Genomic DNA, 21,652 nt, shown 5'->3' with positions numbered 1-21,652 from the left:
TGCGGCGACCGAAGGGGCCGAGTGCGCACTGGAGCGTGCAGGGGTGTGCAAGGGAAGGGGTCTGTGCGTGCACTGCAGTGTCTGCAGGGCTGTGCAGGGTGGGTGTGTGTGCTGCAGTGTGCAAAGGGAAGAGTGTGCAGGGGTGTGCAAGGGGGAGAGTGTGCAAGGGACGTGCTGTGTGCACTGCTGTCTGCAGCAGTGTGCAAGGCAGGAATGCTGCACTGCAGCCTGTGTGTGTCTCTGGAAGCAGTGCAGCAGCTTTGCTGCACATGTAAGGCGAGGTACATTGTGTGTCTCATGCGCACATGTGCGTGTGCCAGGAACCATGCACTGCACTGTACAAGGGTACACATACACCTATTGCAAGAGGGACACCCCACATCATGATGCCACAACCATACCAGAGCCAAAGTCCAGCCCACCCCACAAACATGGCTGCTGCCTCTCGGGGCTGTGTCGTCCTCATTGTGGCCATCCTCAAACACCTCCCATTTCGCACCAACCTGGCACAGGAGCTGATGGCGGCTCCCTCCCTTTCCCCACCATCACTTTTATTGTACAACAGCTGCAGGGTCTGGTGAAGGGTTCCCTTCAGGCTCCCTCAGTCCCACCAGCCTCTCGCTGGCTTCCCAGAGTGCCAGGGCCAGCCGGTCATCACGGGCTGGTGGCCACGGCTCCTGTAGGTGACAGTCAGTGAAGTATCGTCCACTGAAGCACTCAAGGCCCTCGTATGTGGCACAGTGCAGGGAGGTCCTGGCACCCTCGGCTGCATCACAAAAGAAGAGCCAGGCCAGTGGGATGAGGAATGGCTTCAGCCAGAGCGGCGCATGACGGAACAGCTCCGTGTTGACGAACCCTGCAGTGAAGGGAAGTCACCATGTCACAGCCCAATAGAATAGAATAGAATTTAAAGACTGGATGGGGGCTATGGTTTAGTTGATTAGACAGTGTTGGATGATAGGTTGGATGTGATGATCTCAAAGTTTTTTTCCAACATGCTTAACTCCTATTCTATTAATGATTAATTCCTATTCCATTCCATTCCATGCCATTCCATCCAGGAAAAAGGATATAAAAAGGATGATGGTGCACAGGGACACACTGTGCAAAGGCACATTTCATGCCATGGATGCACTGTGCAAAAAGTGCATCTTGCAAAGGGACATTGGGCAAAGATTGCACCATAGAATTGTAGAATTGTTTTGGTTGGAAAAGACCTCTAAGGTCATTTAGTCTAACCATTATCTAACTACCAAGTCTGGTACTAAACCATGTTCCTTAGCACATCTCTGTGTCTTTTAAACACCTCCAGGGATGGTGAATCAACCCCCATCCTGGGGAGCCTATTAAACATCACAGTATGCAGCACATGTACCAATGATGGAGTTAATGCATCTCAGTTATTAGAGATGCAAGGGACGCTCCATGCAAAGAGACACTGTACAAAGGGCTGCTTCACTCAAAGGTAGATGCCAAGCAAAGGCTGCTCCACGCAAGGGGATGCTGTATTTCTAGCAACTCCCTGTGCAAAGGGAACTGCTCCCTGCAAAGCATTCCATGAAGAGGGCATCCCACATGAAGAGACACCTCATGCAAAGGACACCCCACACCATCCTGCTGTCCCCAGTTGCAGGTCCCTACCTGGGTGCACAGCGTAGCATGTCACCTGGGTGCCCTGCAGGCGGGTGGCTAACTCACGGGCGTGCAGTACATTGGCCAGTTTGCTGTCACAGTAGTCCTGGAAGGTGGACCACAGCCCAGGAGGTGGGCGGCCCAGAGCGCCGAGGCGCAGGCGGCCGGCACAGTGGGCACTGGAGGCGACGATGACGATGCGACTGGGTGCGCAGCTCTGCAGCCGCTCCAGCAGCAGCTGGGTGAGCAGGAAATGGCCCAGGTGGTTCACCTGGAAGGGCAGGCTGAAGCCATCCTCTGTCATACCCCCAGCGCTCACCCCTGCAAAGGAGACAATGGCAGCCCATGGTGGGTGCTCCAGGAGTGTAAGGCGAGGGGACTGGGTTGGGGGTGTGCCAGGGCTCACCTGCATTGTTGATGAGGAGGTGCAGGTGGGGCTCCTGGCGCAGAAAGGTGCTGGCAAACGCTCGCACTGATTTCAGGCTGGACAGGTCCAGCTGCATGAACTGCACCTCTGGGTTCCCTGTCTCCTGCAGGGAACAACACAGCATGGGGTAGGGCCTGGGGTGGGGGGCACCCTGCTCAGGGTTGGGGCTGGGTCCAGCCAGAGGCAGGGGGATCCTCTGGGGGCTGGATCCGACCCAGGGCAATGAGGCTGCAGGATGCTCCAGGGTTGCACTGTTAGGGGGGGATGGGGGTGTCCTGTGCCTGGGCTGGGGGTGCCCATGCAGCCCCTATGCTGCAGGGTGCCCCTGCCTCTCAGATGTCCTCTAAGGATGCCCAGGGTTGTCCTGGAGGGTCTCCTGAGGGTGGCTATGTGATGTCCATGGATGTCTCATGGGAGTGTCTCAGAAGTACCCATGGGGTGCCGGAGAGGAGGTGCCATGGGGGTATCCATGGGGGTGCCCATGTGATGCATAGGCATGTCCCAGGCGGGTGCCCGGGAAGGTGCTGGGAGTCCCCCGAAGGTGCCGGGAGTACCTCTCGAGGGTGTCTTCTGGGGGTGCCCCGGCGCTCACCGTTCGGATGCGGCAGGCAGCGGCCTCCCCCCGCAGGGCGCTGCGGGTCGCCAGGATGACGCGGGCCCCGCACCGGGCCAGCTCCAGCGCCGTGGCCGCCCCGATGCCGCCGCTTCCCCCTGTAGAGCGAAGCAGAGCGGTGAGCGCGGGGGCCGGGCCGTACCGTACCGGAGCCGCTGCTCTCGGTGCCCGGCGCTCACCGGTGACGATGGCGGTGCGGCCGTGGAGCGCGGGGCGCGCTCGGGGCGGCGGGGTCCGGCGCAGCCCGTGGCGGAGCAGCGTGTAGAGGGCCAGGAACAGCCCGAAGCCCAGCAGCGCCCACGCCATCCCGCCGCAGGTACCGGCACCACCGCCGGGCCCCGCCCCGCCTTCCGCCGCCCCGAGGTAGGAGGAGGGACCGGGGCAAAGGGGCTGCGCCGCGGCTTTCGCAACCGCAGCGTGGGGTTATCGGCGCGGAGCAGGCGGCACCGGCCTTTGTCTACGAGCAAGGGGAATTCACGGCCCCGGGGCGGAGCAGAGAGACCGGGAGAGGACGAGGAGCGGTTCAGGGCAACCTCCTCCTTCAAACCTTCCTGCTTCGCGGCAAACCCTCAGCACCGACAGGTGACAAGACCATGTCCAATACCGAGACCCCACCCCACAGACGTGGTAGATGCCATCCTGAGAAACGGCCAAGGTCAGATTGGATCAGATCGAACACTGCTTTGTTTTGGGCCCCTCACTCCAAGGTCAGCAAGGTGCTGCAGCAGGTTCAGAGAAGGGTGACAAAGCTGGCAAGGGTCTGGAGAACAGCTCTAAACAACGGGGGGGCTTTAGCCTAGAGAAAAAGAGGATCGGGGGAGACCTCCTTGCTCTCTACAACTTCCTGAAAGAAGGTTGGAGCCAGGTGGGGTTTGCTATGTTCTCCCAGGTAACAAGCAACAGGAGAGGAGACAGCCTCAAGCTACACTAAGGGAGATTTAGGTTTGACATTAGGCTGTGAATCTCTGGAACAGGCTGCCTAGGGAAGTGGTGGGGACCCCATCCCTGGGGAGGCCACATAGATGTGGCACTAAGGGAGATAGTACAATGGTGCACGTACATGGCAGTGTTAAATCTCATGGTTGGAAGCAATCACAGTAGAAGCCTTCCAACCTAAACGATTCTGAAGATGTCCCTGCCCAGTGCAGGGCAGCTGGGTTAGATGATCTTCCACCCCACACTCTTCTGTGATTCCATTAGTCCCCACGCCAGGCCACCAGCATCATCCCACATCCCCACGCAGGACACCATCCCCCAGCTTAGGCTCCTCTTCTGTGGTCAGACATGCCAGGGAAGCTCCAGGTCGTGGTGACAGGAGTGAAGACAGACAATCAGAAAACAGAATGTGAAGTATTTTTTTTTTTTTTATATACAGAATACAGGAAAGTTTCTGTAAAGTCTAAAACGTTACAATTACTATGTACAGTGGAACTAGCTGTTCTGCTGCGGGGGGGAGGTGGCTTATAAACAAAAGAGAGACAGACAGGTTACGACAAACGATCTGCTACAATAGACAATTTGAGGAACGTCATACCACATGTAGCACTGTACACAGCTTTAAAACATTGAAAAAAATGCCATCACTGATGTATTTACACAGAATCCAACACTTTTCCTTATTTGAAATAAAAATAGGATGGACACCAGGAAAAGAACTCGTTTCTCACTGCCCATAATACACAGTAGCTACTTGTAGTGCAACCATAGCAGGAGGGGATGGGAGGAAAAGAAAAGAAAACAGAACCAAAACCTGTGGGAAGAAGAGCGCTTCTTTACATTAAATAAAACAATGATATTGTATAGATTTGCTGTATGAAAACTGTATTTCTCTTTTAATATAAAACTATTGTCACTGGCACAAAATAGAACAAGTTTCTGATTATTTTACAACTGCGTGGGGACTATCTGCCAGGGAGAGTCCTCGCGCCAGGCAGCGGTCGCCCCCCTCGCTCTGACACGGCCTGCTCTCGCTGCAGGTTTATCCTTTTTAAAATGAAATGTATAGTACAAATATATGTGCAAATGCCCCTAAAACTTGAGCAGAAAAGGAAAAAAAAAATAATTAAAAAAAGTTAAACGTTCTTCATCTCATGCAAACGGCGTGTGAACAGTCTCTGGGCCGACACAGAAAAATCCCACCTCTTTCTTTGTACAGTTTTGCATTGCAAGAGCCTGAGGGCCTTGTGGTGGTTGGGTTTTTTGTTTGGTTGGGTTTTGTGGTTTGGGTTTTGTGTGGTTGGGGTTTTTTTTAATTTTTTTTGTTAATTTTTTTGTTTTCCTCTCCTTACTTCAAAAGCTTCTCTTCCTAAAATTCCTAAGGAACCGAGTTGGACCGCAGCACGGGCACCTGGTGGGGTTTCAGAGAAAGCTTCTCTTCCAAGTCCATGTCTTGTACTAAGGCAGTGTCCCCCTTGGGCTGTTTGGTCGCAAATTCAGTGATGCTGAACACAAACTGCAGGCAGCCCAGCTTGATGTAACTGCCGTGGTGGAGCAGGGCTGTCCCCTCCCAGCCAGCCCCGCTGCCCCCTATTAAGCTGGAGCTGCTGGCTTTGCAGTTACAGGGTTTCCGATGCTGCCCCTGTGCCTGCGAATTCATCACAGAGGCTTCTTCATGCAGCTCCTCTTCTTGTTTTCTGCTTTTATGTCGTTCTGGAAAAGAAAAAGAACCCAATGTGTAAGATTCAGGCCAGCAGCAGCTCGTATTCATCAACAGGAGCTACTGCTGAGGTGCCTCAGGGGTAAGAACCTCCAGTTAGAAGGCTGGTAAAAGGAAAGCTGGCATTTCCCCACATCCCTGGAGAGGCAGAGGCATTTACACAACTTTTTTGGCAGCCAAAAGAAGCAGAGGCTGATCCAGTGGAGAGCAGGAGTAAGCCACATGGGAATGGGATGCCTGTGGCACAGCCCAGATCCCCTGCTTGCTGCCTTTGAGGGGAGGATGTGTGTGGGAAGCCCCTTGCTCCAGCTCTGAAAGAGTTCATCAGCCAGGGACCCACAGCTGGGTTAACTCCATTACTGGAGGCAGAAGCATGGTTAGCATTGGAGTATTCTGTGGACTGAGGCACTCCCCAGGCCTGGGGAGAAGCTCCCCTTCTGTAAGAAGTGCACCAGCCCCTGCAGAACAATAAGCACCATGAAGGAATTGATTTGCACCCGCTTCTGTCCCTCTCCCCAAGAGCTCCCTGTGGTGTTTCAGCACTCACTTATCACACTCTGCACTTTGGCAACAATACTGCTGGGAGGAGTGGGCGTCATCTTCTCCGAGAAGTCACACGAATACAGAACGTTGTCCACAGTTGTCCCATGCTCACTGTAGTTCAACAGCTCATAATGTTTTGTATTCTGAAAAACAGGGAAGAGGAGGGAACTGAGAAGTAAGTCAGGAGGGCATCTGCCCATACCCCTCTTTGGAGCACTGAAACACAAACCCTCTCTCCCCACTGCTGTTGATGGTTAAATAAGAGCACTTAAATACCCTCCAGCTCAAGAGTCTACCAACCCAACTCTCATGCATGGCTCACTGAATAGCCAGCTTTCCAGCAGAAGCTGCATCCCAGCAGGGAATGAGGTGAAAGCAGCTTTGAGAAGGGGGGTTTAACCTGCTACTGGACTTGGACTGACAGACCTTTTGGAAATGAGGATTCAAGGAGACTCTCACAAAGCCAGCACACCCTTTTAACAGGCACTAGAGACTAACTTGGCCCAAGACCTGTGCCTAGCAGGGAAGAGATGTGACACAAGATGGCAAGAGGGATGCTAGTGTGATGCAGCAGCTGCAAACCAGACAATCTGGGATTTACAGACCCTCTGCAGCCGCTGAGATGCCAGGAGATGTTACTGTGACACGCAGCGTTACACAAGCAGCGTCACGCTCAGCTGAGCTTTGTGGAGGATGTTGACAGAGTGGAGGAAATTTCAGGGTAGATCACAGGAATCATGTGAAGGCTGAGGACCTTGTCCCCCAGGGACCACAGAGCTTTAATCAAGTTACAGAAGCTCTCTTTGCACAGGGGAGTAAATTTTCAAGTAACCTGCTGGACTGCAGAAACCAAAGCCACACATGAGCTGCCAATGGCCAGAAGTAGAAAGAGCTGAGCAGAGGGAACTTTCCCTCTAAATTGAACACAGCCATGGGAGGCCTGCTGGAGTATGGAAGAGGTTCAGTGCCTGGAGCCTGATTTAGGATTGACCCTTGTGAGATGCTTCAACACAGATTTAAGGTCTGGATCCCATTACCAAGCACGTTGTGTAGCTTGCAGTGCACTGGAGGAATGGCTAAAGCCAGCTGTGGGTTAATCCTGGATCCTACTCAGTAGCTGGTTGACAAATGGGGATATAAAAGACTTTATCTTCCTTCAAAGACTTTTTCCACGCTAAGAGACATCTCCAGTGGTGCTTTTATTGGCAGACACACCAGTCGATTTACTTCAAGAACAAACTAATCTCTTGGCTGTAGTTAAGGAGCAACTGCAGACCTTGGTTTATGGTGAGCTTAACAGAAATTAGAGTCAACTGAATCATTTATACAGAGTGCTGCCGATGGCATGAACACTTTGCACCACCACACCTAAAAGCAAGAGACTTGGAGCAGTTCCCTGGTTTGTTCCAGCTGAGGTTTGATGTCCATGCATGAAGTTTAGTTTCTGTTAGCAACGCAGCTGGATCAAAAGGTATTGAGCCATTTCTATGACTTATTCTTTCCCCAGACACCAGCAGTGACAGTGCTTACTTTTGGTCAGTCTTTGTCCACCAGCAGTTAGCTCAGAGAAATCATGCTGGCAGAGCTCTGTGCTTCAGAAAAGGCTCTGACAGAAAACGCTGACGCAGACTTCACTGGAGTGAAACCATTCACTGCTCTGGCTCTTACTTTGTAGTCCACAACGCAGCACCACACAAAAGACAACCTGCTGCCTCCATCTCCAGCTCCCACTGCCATGCATGCCAAATCATAAAAATACTAAAAGCCTAATCCCTCAGGCACTCACCTCATCATAGAATATGCAGGCGTGTTTGCCAGACACATAGTTACAGTGACCATAGCTTGTAAGGCACACATCCATATCAGCTCCTGTCAGTGGGGAGGACAAAATGGGCTCAGTTCGTTTCAGAAAAAAACTGTCAGGCAGCAGAGAACAACAGACAGAATTAAACTTCAATTAGCAAAACAACAGGGGAGCAGCTGCCTTTGTCCCAGCTCCCAGGACTGCATGAATAATGCTTCGATAAGCCACTAAACAAAATTTTGGTGGGGGAAGGGAAGGCAGCAGCTCCGTGAAGGCTGAAGAGATTTCACAGTTACTGGGTCTACCCAGAGCACCCCAAGAACCTGAACAGGAAGAAATGAAACCTTCATAGAAGCAAACTGTAACTCTGCTCTCTGCCAGCCAGCCATCCCCATCTCCAGGACATGGCATCTCCATGTTGACACCAGCTGGGCTCCAAAGGTACAAGCCACAAAGACTCAAGCGGATGGGGAATTTCCCCGTTTCTTGGCAGCAAAGCATCCTGCTTTCAGTGCCCACAACGGCTCTGTTTTGACACCCCACTGGGCAAACACTTAAGGATGGCCACAGAGAACCACTCTGATTCTGAAAGGGCAGGGCAGGAAAAAGCTACTCACCTGTCCCAATATAGAGGGTTCGATAGCACATATTGACTGCACCCCCTAAGCCCATCAGAGGATAGAACACCGCCCGGGCTTGCACTTCCTTTCTTTGCGCTGCAAGATAAAAAGAAATGGCTTGAACAATGTTATCAGCTACAAAGGCTGCTTGACCCCAGTGTCCCCAGCACCAGCCTCTCCAGTAAACACAGATCCTGAGGAAGATGTAGTTAGCTTTGGCCCAAAGTCCAATTCCCAGCCCTCTAAATGTTTGTGCATCGAACATCTTTTTGCAAGCCAGGGAAAATTGCTCTCTGCAGCAACCCACAGGAGCCATGCAACTGGGGGAACATTAATACAGAGTGTGCACAATGGAGCCACGCCGAGGAAAACACAAACCCCCCGCCACTAGCTTGCTTCTTAATCTCTCCCACTTTGGGTAATCAGAGTGCTGGGTTTTGCTGTCAAAGTGCCACTTAAAAAAAATTGGTGCTGGTGAATGTCACCAACTTAACAGCTGCAATTCCACTCCTAGTGAGGCCGCAGGAAAAACACACAGGTTGAACAGGGCTTGTCCAGGGACCAACCCAGCTCCCAGGACAGGATGATTGATGATGGACTCCATTACCCTTGAGCCTGTCTCTCTAGCAGCCAAGTCCACATCACACATTAACTGGACAGACTATCAACTCCTTTGGAACATAGACCAAAATCCATACCATACAGGCCCAGCCAGGATTTCAGCAGCTGTCTCTTGGATATAAGCCCCTAGTATACAGAGAGCTTAGGTCTCTCTTGGATGCTACATCTGCATGAGTGTTTCACACTGAGAGTGTGTCATCAAGAACAGAGGATTACAAGAGATGGTTTGCAGACACCTATGTCAAGAACATTTGCCACACCAAGTACCATCACAGGATGCAGCTGAAATGTGCAAGTTCCCACTCCTGCCCAGTTGCCCTGCACAAGTCCTTTCCTATGTGTGGCTCTGCTGGCTACATGGGGGCTCACTAAGGGCTTTGGATCTAATATTTCATCACCAACGCTAAACAGTCATCTGGGTGTATCGTTCCTGCCCCGAAAGGGTGATGGGTTAAGACAGCATCAATCTGCCCTTTGAAAGGCAGACTGCTGAAGAATTTCCAGAGTCTGTTACAGCAGCACAGGAAAGCAGCTCCTATCACAGCCTGGCGCTGCATCCTGCAGCAGTGCTCAAAAGAAGATTGACAAAGCATTCAGAGAATGCTGTGATGCTACTGCAGCAAACACAGGCAAGCACAGTTTCGGAAGAGGGTTACTGACTGCTAGCAGACTTACAAAGATCTTATCTGAGATATTTATCCCCAGGCCTAGAAGAGGGGGAGCAGATAAGCTCCACAACCAGGCTGCCCAAACAGACTAGATGGACTGGGTGCCTGTAGAGGAACATGCAGCCATGTCTGCCCTCCAGCTTTAGGTGACTGTAAGCAAAGCCAGTGCTGAGTTTAGGAATCTGGAGATTTCCAACAAAAGCACAAGCTGTTTTCCATTATTTGTATCAGTTGCATTTAGCATGTCAGCTTGGCAGTGACATCATTCTGAACAGGCAATGACATCACCACACACATTTTGTGCCTCAGTTCCTCATGTTCTTGTACTTGCCTCACAAGCAACATCCCCAGAAGGGAAGAGCAGAAATTCAGGTTATTTCTTTTGTTCACCTCAAAGGTAAGGGGAAAAACAAAAGCAGCTGAGCCTCCCCCTCTCCTTCTGATTCAAAGATGAGTAAAATACAACCTCACTAAAGAGTTCCAGCAGAAAACCAGAAGGTTTTTTTCATCAACATAATTTATAAACAATTCAGTAGAGGAACCCTGAGGTGTTTCTGGCCAGTAGATATCCAGAGAGGGGGGATGAGAGGAAAGAAACGTCAAAAGGCAGCATCAGACAGATACCAGAAGAAGAGGGAGACCTCCTTCAATGAACAGGAAAGGGAGGGCCAAAAAGCTATGGCTCAACATAAACCAGCTATTCTAGGGCTGCTCTTACCTTCAATGTGGTTTCCCACAGGAGATTGCTGATGGGAACTGACACTGCTCGCTAGAGACTGAGCTTTGGAAGGAAAGAGCTGATGTATTCTCTGCAAGGCCAGAAACTTGATCAGCTGCTCATCCAGCATATTTATCTCAATCTCTGTTAATAAACAAAAAGCAATTAGTAAGTTATTCATAGCAAGGGTGCAATCTGAGCTGCAGTGGATTTAACTGTCCCACTTGCAAGCAGAAGTTTAGGGGAACAAGGATTGACAGAAATTGAAAATCTGCTGGGTTGGCTCCAAATTAACAGACCTGCAGTGGTGGACATCATGCCCCCTAGGGTGGCAGGTTGGGTCCTTTTAATGAAGCTCCATTACCTAGTTAGTCTAACCCCACATTACAGAGGGAAGCTGTAACCACCTTTGAAGCTGCTACAGGCTCATTCTGGAGTCACGCGCTTTGCTAGCGGGGTCAATTAAACCAAACAGGGCACTTCAGACAATATAGCTAATGAGCTTTAAAGCAGATCTGTTGCTGATAGCCTCTAAGTATTTATATTTGTAAAGCCCTACAGAGGTCTGATTTCTGGCAGGAAGCAGGCTGGCTAACCTCTTCTTCCAAGAGCCTTCTCCACCTCAACGACAGTTAAAAGAACAAGCAGAAGCAGCAGAACTCTAATGGCCTTTCCTGATGGCAGAGAGGTGGTCTGGACAGGCTGAGCAGTCAGGGTTCACCCAAGAAAAGAAGGTCACAGTGGCAATGTCAGAAAGGCTGTTCCTCAGGTGTACAAGTAGTCTCTATCAACAGCCTCACTATGCTACTGATGATCACTATTCAGCAAGCTCTTCCTCCTCAAGTCACTCCACTACGGTTTGGCATTTCTCACCAAGTGCAACGACAGGAAAATAGAAGTGGGCCAGTCTAGGAGACTGACAGAAGCTGAAATAAATCAGAGAATTAACTGACCCAGCAGAGCATCACCACCCAGGTGACCGCTTGCCTAACAAGATCTATTGTTGCTGGACTTTAGGCCCTTCAGGAACAGCTGTGGACTGCAGCTGGCACCGCAACACGGCAGGGCTGCAAGTTTCTGCATGTGAATTCCACCTGGAAAGCAGCCTGAGCACAAGCTTTGTGATCCTTCCCCAGAGAAGCTTCAGGCAGAAACACCTCATTGGCCTTGCTGCCCTGGCAATGCTGTGAATAGGGAAGCATGTGACATGTTTAAGGTAATGTATACCCAGCCCCACCCTCACCTGACTGCAACCCTTCTTTATCTGGGGAACTTTTCCTTCAAGCAGAGACTGAAAGCTCCAGGGAAACAAACACACGAGGCTAGCAGAGACTGAAATGAAGCAGATACTCACCACCATCCATAAATGCTTTCAGGGAACTGGTGAGGTCCAACATAGCTGCAGAGTTTGAAGTGAGTGATGAGGGTAGAGTTAAAGCGCTTCCTATGGATAAGGTGCTGGGACTGACCTTACCATCTACAGAGAAAGACGGTGCAGAAAGGATATGTCACTGTGACGTCCATGAGACATGCATCCAGCCCTCAGACTGCATTTCACTCTCAAGCTACTCAGAATGACTAATTCTGCTCGCAGTCATGCCTTGAAAAAGGTCTGAATTGGAGGCCATGAGCTTTCTTCTCCTCACAGAAGGACTGGTGCATGCCTCTGACACTGAGCCAACTGCCAGCTTCTGCAGCTCACCTCCGGCTGTTGAAGGCATTCTGAGCCTATACGTTTAAGCTCCTACTCCTCGTCTGAAGCGGCAGCAATGACAGACTCTAAGTGGTGTCTTAGAGAGACTGGAAACATGAGCACCAAGTCCCTAGGAGCTTGAGGAGCTCACCAGATGTCAAGCAACCTGTCTAGGGTTGAATATGCAGACAAAACACAATTGCCACATTTTTATACCTGCATGACTTTCAAGTCTGGAGCGTACCTCACTGCATAGTGAGGAAGTGACAGCCATAAGCAGATGTTATTATTTACAAAATAAAATCCCATTGCTTTGGCAGTGACCATGCAGCTGTAAGCAGCAATGGCAAATGCCAGGAAATAAAATCTCTCTAATATAGTGCTGATACCTGACCTTCCTCAGCTGGTTTGCTTTAGAAGCAATCTACACCTAAAATTTATGGCAAAAAGTCATCAAGTATTTGTATTTCTCTACTTAGCAACAAAACTGGCACACCCTAACTCAAGATTTGTTATACACTTACACAGCTAGGCATTATGTGAGAGAGAAAATCCAGGTATTTAGATCTTTCCCAAGAGATTATGTTTGAAAACAATGTTTGAATGTGCATTTTGTAGAACACAAGCTTTGCACCAAGAGCAATTATTTAACATCTGAAGTAACTGCACAATTAAGTAGGGTTTGCAGCACTCTTCAAACCACAAGCAAGAAGTTTTCTATAGCATGGCCTCATTTCCTCTAGCAAAACTTCTTCCAGCCTTGCATTTTTAAGCAGGGCATGGTCAAACCAGCAGCCTCAGAGTAACCAAGATTGTTCAGCAATAAACAGGGAGGCCAAGTACTCTGGGGACTGCTTCCAAACACAAGTAAAGCTCAGAAGTTACTCATTAAGGAATTTCAAATAGAATAATAAAAAGATGTTGCCTCTGCTGCTTGGAATCGCCAGATCTGAGCCACTCCACACAAGCCTGTCCCACTGAGCAGCCAGAAATTGCAAGAGAAGTGACAGACAGGTCTGTCACATGCTTCTCGGTGACTGCTTCAAACCCAACCTGCACAAAGGGTTTGTCGCTGAGCTGGTGTGGGGTAAGGGAAGAAGAGGAGCAGGCTCCAAGGGAAAGCTTACTCCAGCAAGCTTTCAGTTGTGTTTTAAGTCATGGGCAGTAACTCTGACTTTCAGCTGTCAACATCTTTGACTTGATGTTTTTAAACTGAAGAATGGGTTCTGAAGAATGCACTTTATAAGCAGGGTATGTTTGGAACAAGTCAGGACAGAGATGGTCTATTCAGTCCATGACTACCTGTGTCAACAGAGCAGAGTTTTCCAAGTCGCCATTTCTCCATCACCAAGACAGTGCAGCTGAAGGCTTCTACTTTAAAACTACTGCTGCTTTCCAGAGTTAAAACTACCCTGCTTCTCAGGACAGAGTTCCCCTCTGAGGTATACACCAGCAAAAACACATTGTGCACCTCCCATGAAGGGATCTAAGACAAAAGGGACTTGAGGAACTTCTCCCAGTTCCCCACAGCAGACACAATTCCCAGCTGAACAAGGGCATACTGCTAAACCCTCAAGGTTCAAAATGACAGTCTGAACACTTTCCCAGCCCTGGGGTCCAAGATTAGCTGTTTGCTACGTACCTGAAGGTGGTGCTGGTGAACAGAATCTGTTTGTGGACCCGACTGCAGAGATCCCATCTCCTGCAGCCTGTGGAGGGGTGAGAGCCCTGGTGGCAGTCAAAGGGGAGCCCATGGATCGCAGCTCTGCCGTCAGCGGTGGCCCTATCTGTGTCTGCACATTCTTTCTTTGCAAAGTGCTGGTGGTATCCAGGCTGGCACAGGAGCTCGATATGGACGTAGGCAGACTCGTGACCGGAGCAGAACCCCTTTGTGCACAAGAAACAGGTCCTGCTACGTTCTCCGTTTTGACGATGGTTCCGATGGTGTGATTCAGAAGTCCACAAGTCGCCGGGGGCGTGAGGGGCCGAGGCCACGTTTGCCGATGAGACAAAACAGGTATTGTGTTACCAGATCCCATTAGCCTCTGGGAATCAGTCAACTGTGCTGAAGATTCGGATGAAACACCATAGAAATGAGGACCGTTCACTTTAATGTCAGAGGCGGTCGGCCCGTTCGAAGTCCCGCAAGAAGACACCTTCTTGGATTTATCTAAACAAGAGCTGCAGTTGACGTCTTCCTGTGACAAAGTCTGCTGGGATTGCGAGGAACTCAAGGAATTCTGGGTGGTAATCCCTGAGGTGCAGGATGACATGGAATAGAGGGAAGGTGTGGGTGCCTTGTCAGCTGCCTGGTAAGGGTTGGCGAGTGAGCCGTCTGCCACAATAACAGGCTTAATATCAGCCTTCTCTGTCTGTTCAGAGTCCCAAAGCGAAGTCATCTGCTTAGCAGATAAATGTTTCAATATGCTGCACTGGAGCGCAACAACACTACAGAGCCACTGGGAGGGAGAAAGAAGTGCAGGTTAGCTCCACAGGTAGAAAGTGCTCCAAACCTCAACAGTTATTCCTTTGTTCACCCAGTTCAAAGAAGGGCAGCTGCTGACTGCTCAGATGCAGCCTGGACCTACAGCGTCCGCTCAAATGCTCATCTAGAATCAGGGGAAAGCTTTGTCCAGAGGTACAGAAACACAAACAAAATTACATACTGTTTTTATCTCCATACTAGGGACAGGTCACAGAGGAGATGGGATTAAAAGGAGGGAGAAGGCAGCAGATGCACTTCCTCACCCTCAAACTCTTCCTTCTCTTCACTTGTTAAGTGTTGGAACTCTTCAGCTAGTTACAAACACATCATTCACTAATATGGGCTTCCAGCCAAACAAAATCCTCCAGTTTCCTCTGTGGCATGCTGGAACAAACATGCTGATCTACCTGATGGTATAAGGAGTCACCTGCCAAAGCTGGGGTGGAGGGCACCTTTCCTTTCACACAAGGTAGAGCAAGACCAAAAGATTTATCTGAAGTCTTAAGCTCCACGGTGAACGTGCACCTGCCACACAGAACCCTGCCCAAGCTAACAGAAGGACTTGACTGCGCCACTGATCGCAGAGCAACACGCCTTTGCATTGTGGAATCTGGCAAGAAGTTTCACACAAGATTGAAACACTCATTTGACCTTGATTTTAAAGTCCAATTCTATCAGCAATAAAAAGCAGCCCAGAAACGTGACATTAACATACAAATAAATGTGTCAGAGAGCAGCCTTACATAATCAAAGTGGAAAGTATTTCCCCTCAGCCAGGAAATAAAAATGACATCTAGACAGAAAGCCTTCGACTCCACTCTTAAGGCCAGAAGACTATTTCACCAGTTCCCTGAAGTGTCAAATGAGGAGTTTTATATTTCACCTGGAAAGCCAAAATGAAGTTTTAACGGCCACGGGTGTCAAAGACAAGGCAAGATACCTCCTTCAGCCATGATTTTGAGACTGGTTTCCTAGACAACTGCTCTGCTCATGACTGAAATGGAAGAGGATCTTTGCAGCAAAGCAACTACAGACACAGAGTCCAAACATTTGACTTCATTTACCTCCTGTTGTTCTGTCTGGCTGGCTAAGTGCTCAGTGTTCAAAAGGTGCTTCTGCAAGGGTTCCTCAGGGATCCCGTTACAGATCAGCTCACCATCTCTAATTGCTGCAGGCGCAAGTAACGGGGGTGGAAGTCGGTACTGGGACTTTATAGCATCAGGAACCTACATTGTAGAGAAAGAAGATCACACATGAGAACCATTACTCAAGAATGAGGTGTTAAACAAAGTACCCAACCAGCACTACGCTTCGTGTTTGCTGCTTTCTGACCCAAAGGAACCTTGCAGCCAAGACATCAGAAGTTTCAAGGACTGAATGCTTTAAATTAATAAAGGCTCATATCAGTAAGTTTTATTCATTTGGTCAGCACAGCATGGTGGATATAGCATAAAAGAAGTCACACAAAAAAGGCCAAGTAAGGAGGGAAACCTGCAAGGCATTTTTCAGGCATTCTGGCAACAAACACTCCTTGGGGTTTAACACAGAACATACAGCAGCCCCAATTCTGACTGTAAGGCCACCTTCAGGAGTTTTTTTTTCCCCTTGTACTTTCTATGCTTGTGCCAGTTTTAAAGGCTTCCTTGTAAAAGCTGAGCCTTGTGGTTGGCAAGAGAAGAGCTTCTTAAATCCTGCCCATAGTGAAAATAACTGCTGACTTCCAGACCTCTCACTAACACATTCCTCCAGACCCCACCCTCTTCCTCCTGCCCCAAGAGCCTATCCCTGTGGGGCATGCTGGCTTCCCTTCCAAACTAGAATACACAGACAGGGAGTTTCTTTGACAACTACTTGTTTACACATACCTTCAAACCTTTCCTCTTTACTGACTGAAGAACTCTGCGATTCGGAGGATGTTTCTTATGGATTCGGTTTAAGAAATCAACTTTGACAACGTGCTGAGATATGGTGTCCTGGAACCGGTCAAACACTCGGCACCGATTGCTCAGGGTCAAGTTCTTCTGGTTCAGCTGAGTGATCAGATAATGCCACAGGAGTTAGGGATCTGTGGGTCACTTTAATGTACACTAAGACTTTCACAAACGCCTCACAGCACTGGCAGTACAGCATCGGCTCAGCTTTAGCCTATTTGTTTCCTGCAGCACTGTTTCTGTTAAAGGGCACGTTGCTGGAGATGAATACAAAAGCATTTAGAGGCCTACTAAGCAGCATCAGTGCTCTCAGAAGCAGTTTGTCTGGGCACAAGCACTTTGTTTCAGCCCCCTGTTTCCTGAGTATTTAGCCTCAAGTACACTGCTTCTCCACAAATGAAAACTCCCTCTTGGAAAGAAAGTTTTTCAGATAAAGCATGCAAAGAATTACTTCCCCTATTTGTAACACTGTGCTGCTTTGTATCACAGTTCTGGAAGCTCATCTAGATCTTAAGAAGTCCAGTCTGAAAACCAGACAAGCTGTCAGTGAGCCACAATCTGAGCTGTCAGCTTCAGTTACAGGAAGGAGTTCCCCCATCTTTATATTTTATTGCAGATAGCAGCACCATATTCCTTTGGAGAATGTGTTGCTTGCAGCAGGAGCTTTACAAGCGTTACAGAGGGAGCAGTAAGAGCTCAGAAGCTTTTTTACATTTGTTGTACTTTGTCCTTTAATGGACCTGCCAGGTTCCACTCCAGCATCCAGTTACCACACCGCAATCATAGTCCTGCTTACCACCACATGTTCTATGTGATTTGGGCACATCCATCTACCCAGAGGCATGGCAGTAAGTGGTGGCTCCAGACAATCCATGTGGAAGAGGAGTGGGCAATAATCACACTGAATGAGAGGTGCCACTCTGCAACTCCTGCAAAGAGAGGGCCAGACCTTATTCCCCATACAGAATACAGAGTAAGAACTGCACAGGGCACAGGTGAACTCTAACTGCTTCAGCTCATCTTTCCCCACTAATTCCCCTACACTATGACACTTGCATCTAAAATTAGGCTTCAGATTTGTAACTTGATCTCTATGGAACCTTCTGCAAGACCCACTCAAGGCAAAAGGACTTGCCCCTGCCCACCAGGATTTCATGGTGCAAAAGAGGAAGAGATGCTGTTGGTGGGAAGCTGTAAGCATCTGTCAGATTCACACAAGGAACTTTTCAAGTTGACCTTGTGCATTAGTTGAGAGGCTTCGTTTAGAGCAAAATTCAGGCATCAAAAGGAAATCTGAGATTTAAGTTATTACCATTTTCCTCAGATAAGCTGAGTGTGAATTTGTGACACTACTTCACCAAGATGTTCTCAGAACAAGTCTCAAACTCCAAAAAGCTATTAAATCCAATTCCTCAGACCTGAATCTCCAAGCCTACTTCCAGGAACTCACTCTGAGTGGATTCCTGAAATAAAGTTTTTTTGTTCTGACATTTTGAATTGGGATTCATCTGTGCATCTTTAAATGCAGTTATAAAACCCAGCAGTGTCTTGCACCCATTTTCAGATTGACTGTTTGCCTTGGGTTTGTATCTCTCTCAGTAGGTATCCATTTCCTAAAGGTCACCTCCTTGCATTCTTCCTTCATGAACCATAAACAAACCTCTCAGTTTTCTAGTCCACCATCACTTTAGAATTTCTCTTAGTAGATAAATACCCAAGGCAAGATGGCTCACCCTCTTCAGGCTACATATAAAACCCTTTACAGCCACACAGGGCTGCAGAAGCTGCACCTACACTTGCCATGGGTCAACATCTGTTATTTAGCTAAGATGATTATTCCCCATTTATTTAGAGGATTTTAAGCAAGTAATGAAGATAACCTGGAAACAGGTCATCTACTCTTTTTGTAGCAACAACTTTGCCCATGTGAAGAGTGCAGCTACACCAAGCAGCTTCCCAGGAAGAGTCAAGTACCTGTTGCATGTGAAGCAGACTTTCACTGGCAATGGAACCAAACCATTGTGGTCTAACTCGTGTTGTGCTTTCTTGACATTCTTTCCTGTGGTTTCTTCCTTTCGCCTCCTCTTACTAGTACCTGAAAGTACATTTTCAAAGGCTTTGATTTACTCACATAGCAGAGATTTGCTTGCTGGTAGACACACATAATCATCTCAGGCAGAGGCAAACAGAAAAAGAGGAGAGAGAGAGCTGCTTAAGGAACCCTTATCAGTCACTATATTAAGCATTTAGTGACAGAGACTGTCTTTAAAGACAGGCATATTTTACTTAATCATTTCAGTGACATTCTGTACATGAAGTCATTACTTTGTTACTGGCTTATTATATCATAAATCAAGTTTCTTGACAATTGGAATTTCTTTCTTCAGACTGAGGATCTAGACTAAGGTTGGGGCCCTGTCCCTGGAGGTGTTTAAGACCAGGCTGGATGAGGCTCTGGCCAGCCTGATCTAGTGTGGGGTGTCCCTGCCCATGGCAGGGGGGTTGGAACTAGATGATCCTTGTGGTCCCTTCCAACCCTGATACCCCCAACTGATACTATGACAACAGCAAGCCCTGTGCCAAGTGTTGATGGAGGTTGTAGTGTGTAGCAGCAGTGTTCCCACAGATCACATCTGAAAGAGGCCACCTGCTGCTGGACAGCTGGAGGACTACCAGAGGTACACCTATACTCTCTGCTTTCACTAATGAGCATCCCTGGAGCCACAGCTATCAAGGAGTCAAGAAAGAAAAGATGGCAACAAGATGCAACTGCAGACATTTTCACCACAGCAGACAAGACGCTGCTCACCTGGAAGTGCTGTGGTGCAGGTCAGTTCATTCGGCAGCTGGAACTGCGTTGGGTTCCTTTCCATGGCAGCAGCAATAAGAAGCTCAAAGGGTCGCTTCAGCTGGGGCTGCCCACAGTCCATTTCTGCAATGGCAGAGTCATCATCCACGTCAATTATGTCCTCATCGACATCATTCTGCTCTGAGTTGGGGGTCTCGGTGCTGGCATTGGATGTGGGAGTGCCAGGCCGGCTTGCTCTCCTTTCCAAGATCCTGGCATGCGCATTAGCCCTGATGCTGCTGCTAGACCTGTCCAACAGGTCTGCGTCACTGGTGGGGGAGGTGGTTCTTTTCCCAGATTTGTCCACCAATCCATTTACCTGCCCCAGCTCTTTCTTCTGCTCCCGCTTCTGCACGACATGAATAGGCAGGCTTATCATGGAGGCCACAAACAAAGCACAGCAACCTTGACAAATATGCAATCGAAGACAAACAGCATCTGCAAAGGCTCAAGCCACTTACTACAACTTCCCCCACGAAGTCATTAAAGCCTTGACACAATAAAGACACTTTGACTGCTGGGGACAAAACTGCTGATGCAAACCAAGCATGGGGAAGAAAATGAGCATTTCCTCTCCTTTCAACCATATTTGAGTCCAGATCAGGACAACGTTTAGCAGCATCTAGTCCTAAACACTTCACAAACCATACAACTCTGTTTATCTTTCCAGCCAAGAAACTCAACAGGAGAATGTTCATTGTTGATGCAGTCTATTAACCCATCAGAGAACGAGAGGGTCAGCTTGAGAATACAAGCACAATATACAAGCAACACTCTGCTATCTCTTGATGACAGAAACCTTGAACATTGCCATCACCACAAGATCCAGTTTGCAAAAGGAGGGGACACTGCACAGCCTAGCACAGGCAACTGTGCACTGCTCCAGTGCCTGACAGCATCACCAGTATGGCTGAACCAACCTACTTGGTCACTAAAATGGTCTGTTAGAGGAGCAAAGTGTTAACAGGCAATTTTTAATGCAGGAAAACCCAGGGATTTGTTTTCTTTTCTCTCTCTTGTTTTATTATTTCGATTTGCAATCTTCATTTTTACTCTTGGCAGATGGCTGAACAGTACTCTGGAAACAAGGCAATCGCTTCAGGAACAATAGGCTGAATGTTTTCTTCCAATCTGTTTTGGGTGTCACTTCAAGGGAACAGTTGCTAGATAACTTCAAGTAGTTTCTAAACCCTCTGCTACACAGTCTTACGTAGTCACAGCATTAAGATGTTTACATTGTGCAAGACAGCTTCCTGGAGAAAGAGCATCAAGGGAAAGAAAAAAAAAGACAAGACAAGCCACAATCTTGCCCAATCATCTCCTCCCCATCTTGTTCAACAGCCCAGGAAATCATAACTCACTGTGATTTCACCCTCTGCTGATGTGCAACTGCTGTGAAGTCACACATCTAAAACACACACGTTAGCCAGAATCACAGCCCTGCTGCCACAGCTGCATTAGCCTGACTCCTGTTTCACCTGTACACAGCTCACCTTCTCAAGCATGGGAGCCATTCCCACTCCCTCTGTGCCTCAGCTCTCTCCCTCCTTTCCAAAACTGGGGGGGAAGGAAGGCACAGCTTGACAAGAACATCAGGCACTTCAGTTTTTGTTCCTAGCGGTGAAGTTAAAAATACCAAAAAGGTCTCCTCAAGGCCCTTTATTTTTCTTTAAGCCCATTCCTAGCAAAGCCCTTCTGAACTGCAAGCACAAAGAGCAGCTCTGGTGGTTTGTAAGTGCACATGAAGGGGACAGAAGGCACAAGACACAGGATTCATGTTTCAGACAGACAGTTGGAAGGGCAGGAATCATGTCTGTTAGGAGAGGCTTTACCTTGCGGCGTACAGTGCAGCGGTGACACATCCACTCCCCCGGAGGCAGCATTTCCTCACTGAGCGGAGGGTTGCTACAAGGGAAACAAAACAAAGGCTTTACTGTGACTTCTGGAATGCCTCTTCTCACTGACACGCAGCCAAAGTTGGGGCAGCCCTGCAGGTTCCTCCTTTCCTTTGTGGTGATGCTCCTGTTTTGCTTGCCCATATATCCACTTAGCAAAACACCCCTAAGAAGTTGGCCTTCCACAACCCCATCTTCACGATGCAGCATGCTCCATGGCTTCAGAAGACAGCCTTAGAACTGAATAGCAAAGACAAATGGAAGATGCCCTTGTGTCCAACACATACACTTCCTCTCTACCACCAATAACTCTTTAAGCAACTTGATTACTCCATGAAGACTGTAGATTCCCGTGCAGCAAGCACCGACATGGATCTACGCATTTCTATCCTGTGAATCTGCAGTGCCATGAAGTTCACCCACTGCTTCTCATGGACTCCATCCCTGGGCACACACTTAATGGTGGAAATCACTTTCTATCTTAAGACAACCCAAATA

General features: G+C 48.7%; 2 protein-coding genes across 2 annotated transcripts in view; both read right to left on the bottom strand.

The window, feature by feature from the left end:
* Positions 1-337: 337 nt before the first annotated feature.
* Positions 338-3,014, bottom strand: DHRS13 (dehydrogenase/reductase 13). The gene is made up of 5 exons (XM_068154552.1): positions 2,852-3,014; positions 2,652-2,770; positions 2,039-2,162; positions 1,642-1,953; positions 338-856 (listed from the first exon to the last, which is right to left on the bottom strand). Exons 1-5 carry the CDS (start codon positions 2,976-2,978, stop codon positions 552-554), a joined length of 987 nt encoding a protein of 328 aa, XP_068010653.1. The 5' UTR covers positions 2,979-3,014; the 3' UTR covers positions 338-551.
* Positions 3,015-4,814: 1,800 nt separating this feature from the next.
* The window catches only part of PHF12 (PHD finger protein 12), a 31,448-nt gene continuing 14,610 nt past the window's right edge, over positions 4,815-21,652 (bottom strand). Inside the window, exons 3-15 of the mRNA XM_068154546.1 lie at positions 21,092-21,164; positions 19,221-19,608; positions 18,386-18,506; positions 17,208-17,340; positions 16,346-16,510; positions 15,545-15,706; positions 13,638-14,454; positions 11,657-11,779; positions 10,303-10,446; positions 8,293-8,391; positions 7,658-7,740; positions 5,876-6,014; positions 4,815-5,321 (exon numbers count right to left, since the gene is read on the bottom strand). Coding sequence (XP_068010647.1) covers positions 4,987-5,321; positions 5,876-6,014; positions 7,658-7,740; positions 8,293-8,391; positions 10,303-10,446; positions 11,657-11,779; positions 13,638-14,454; positions 15,545-15,706; positions 16,346-16,510; positions 17,208-17,340; positions 18,386-18,506; positions 19,221-19,608; positions 21,092-21,164 — 2,782 coding nt within the window. The 3' untranslated portion in view covers positions 4,815-4,986. The remainder of the gene's footprint in view (positions 5,322-5,875; positions 6,015-7,657; positions 7,741-8,292; positions 8,392-10,302; positions 10,447-11,656; positions 11,780-13,637; positions 14,455-15,544; positions 15,707-16,345; positions 16,511-17,207; positions 17,341-18,385; positions 18,507-19,220; positions 19,609-21,091; positions 21,165-21,652) is intronic.

Source organism: Melanerpes formicivorus, unplaced genomic scaffold (genome assembly GCF_026170545.1).
Source record: "Melanerpes formicivorus ecotype bairdi unplaced genomic scaffold, bMelFor1.0.p_v2 SCAF_29, whole genome shotgun sequence".
NCBI lineage: Eukaryota > Metazoa > Chordata > Aves > Piciformes > Picidae > Melanerpes > Melanerpes formicivorus.
This window is presented reverse-complemented; position numbering and strand designations above follow the sequence as displayed.

Coding starts and splice junctions, on each gene's coding strand:
- DHRS13 (XM_068154552.1), bottom strand. CDS start 2,978: ATGGCGTGGGCGCTGCTGGGCTTCGGGCTGTTCCTGGCCCTCTACACG. Junction 2,771..2,851: donor CCGCACCGCCATCGTCACCG/GTGAGCGCCGGG, acceptor TTCGCTCTACAG/GGGGAAGCGGCGGCATCGGG. Junction 1,954..2,038: donor CCTCCTCATCAACAATGCAG/GTGAGCCCTGGC, acceptor TCTCCTTTGCAG/GGGTGAGCGCTGGGGGTATG.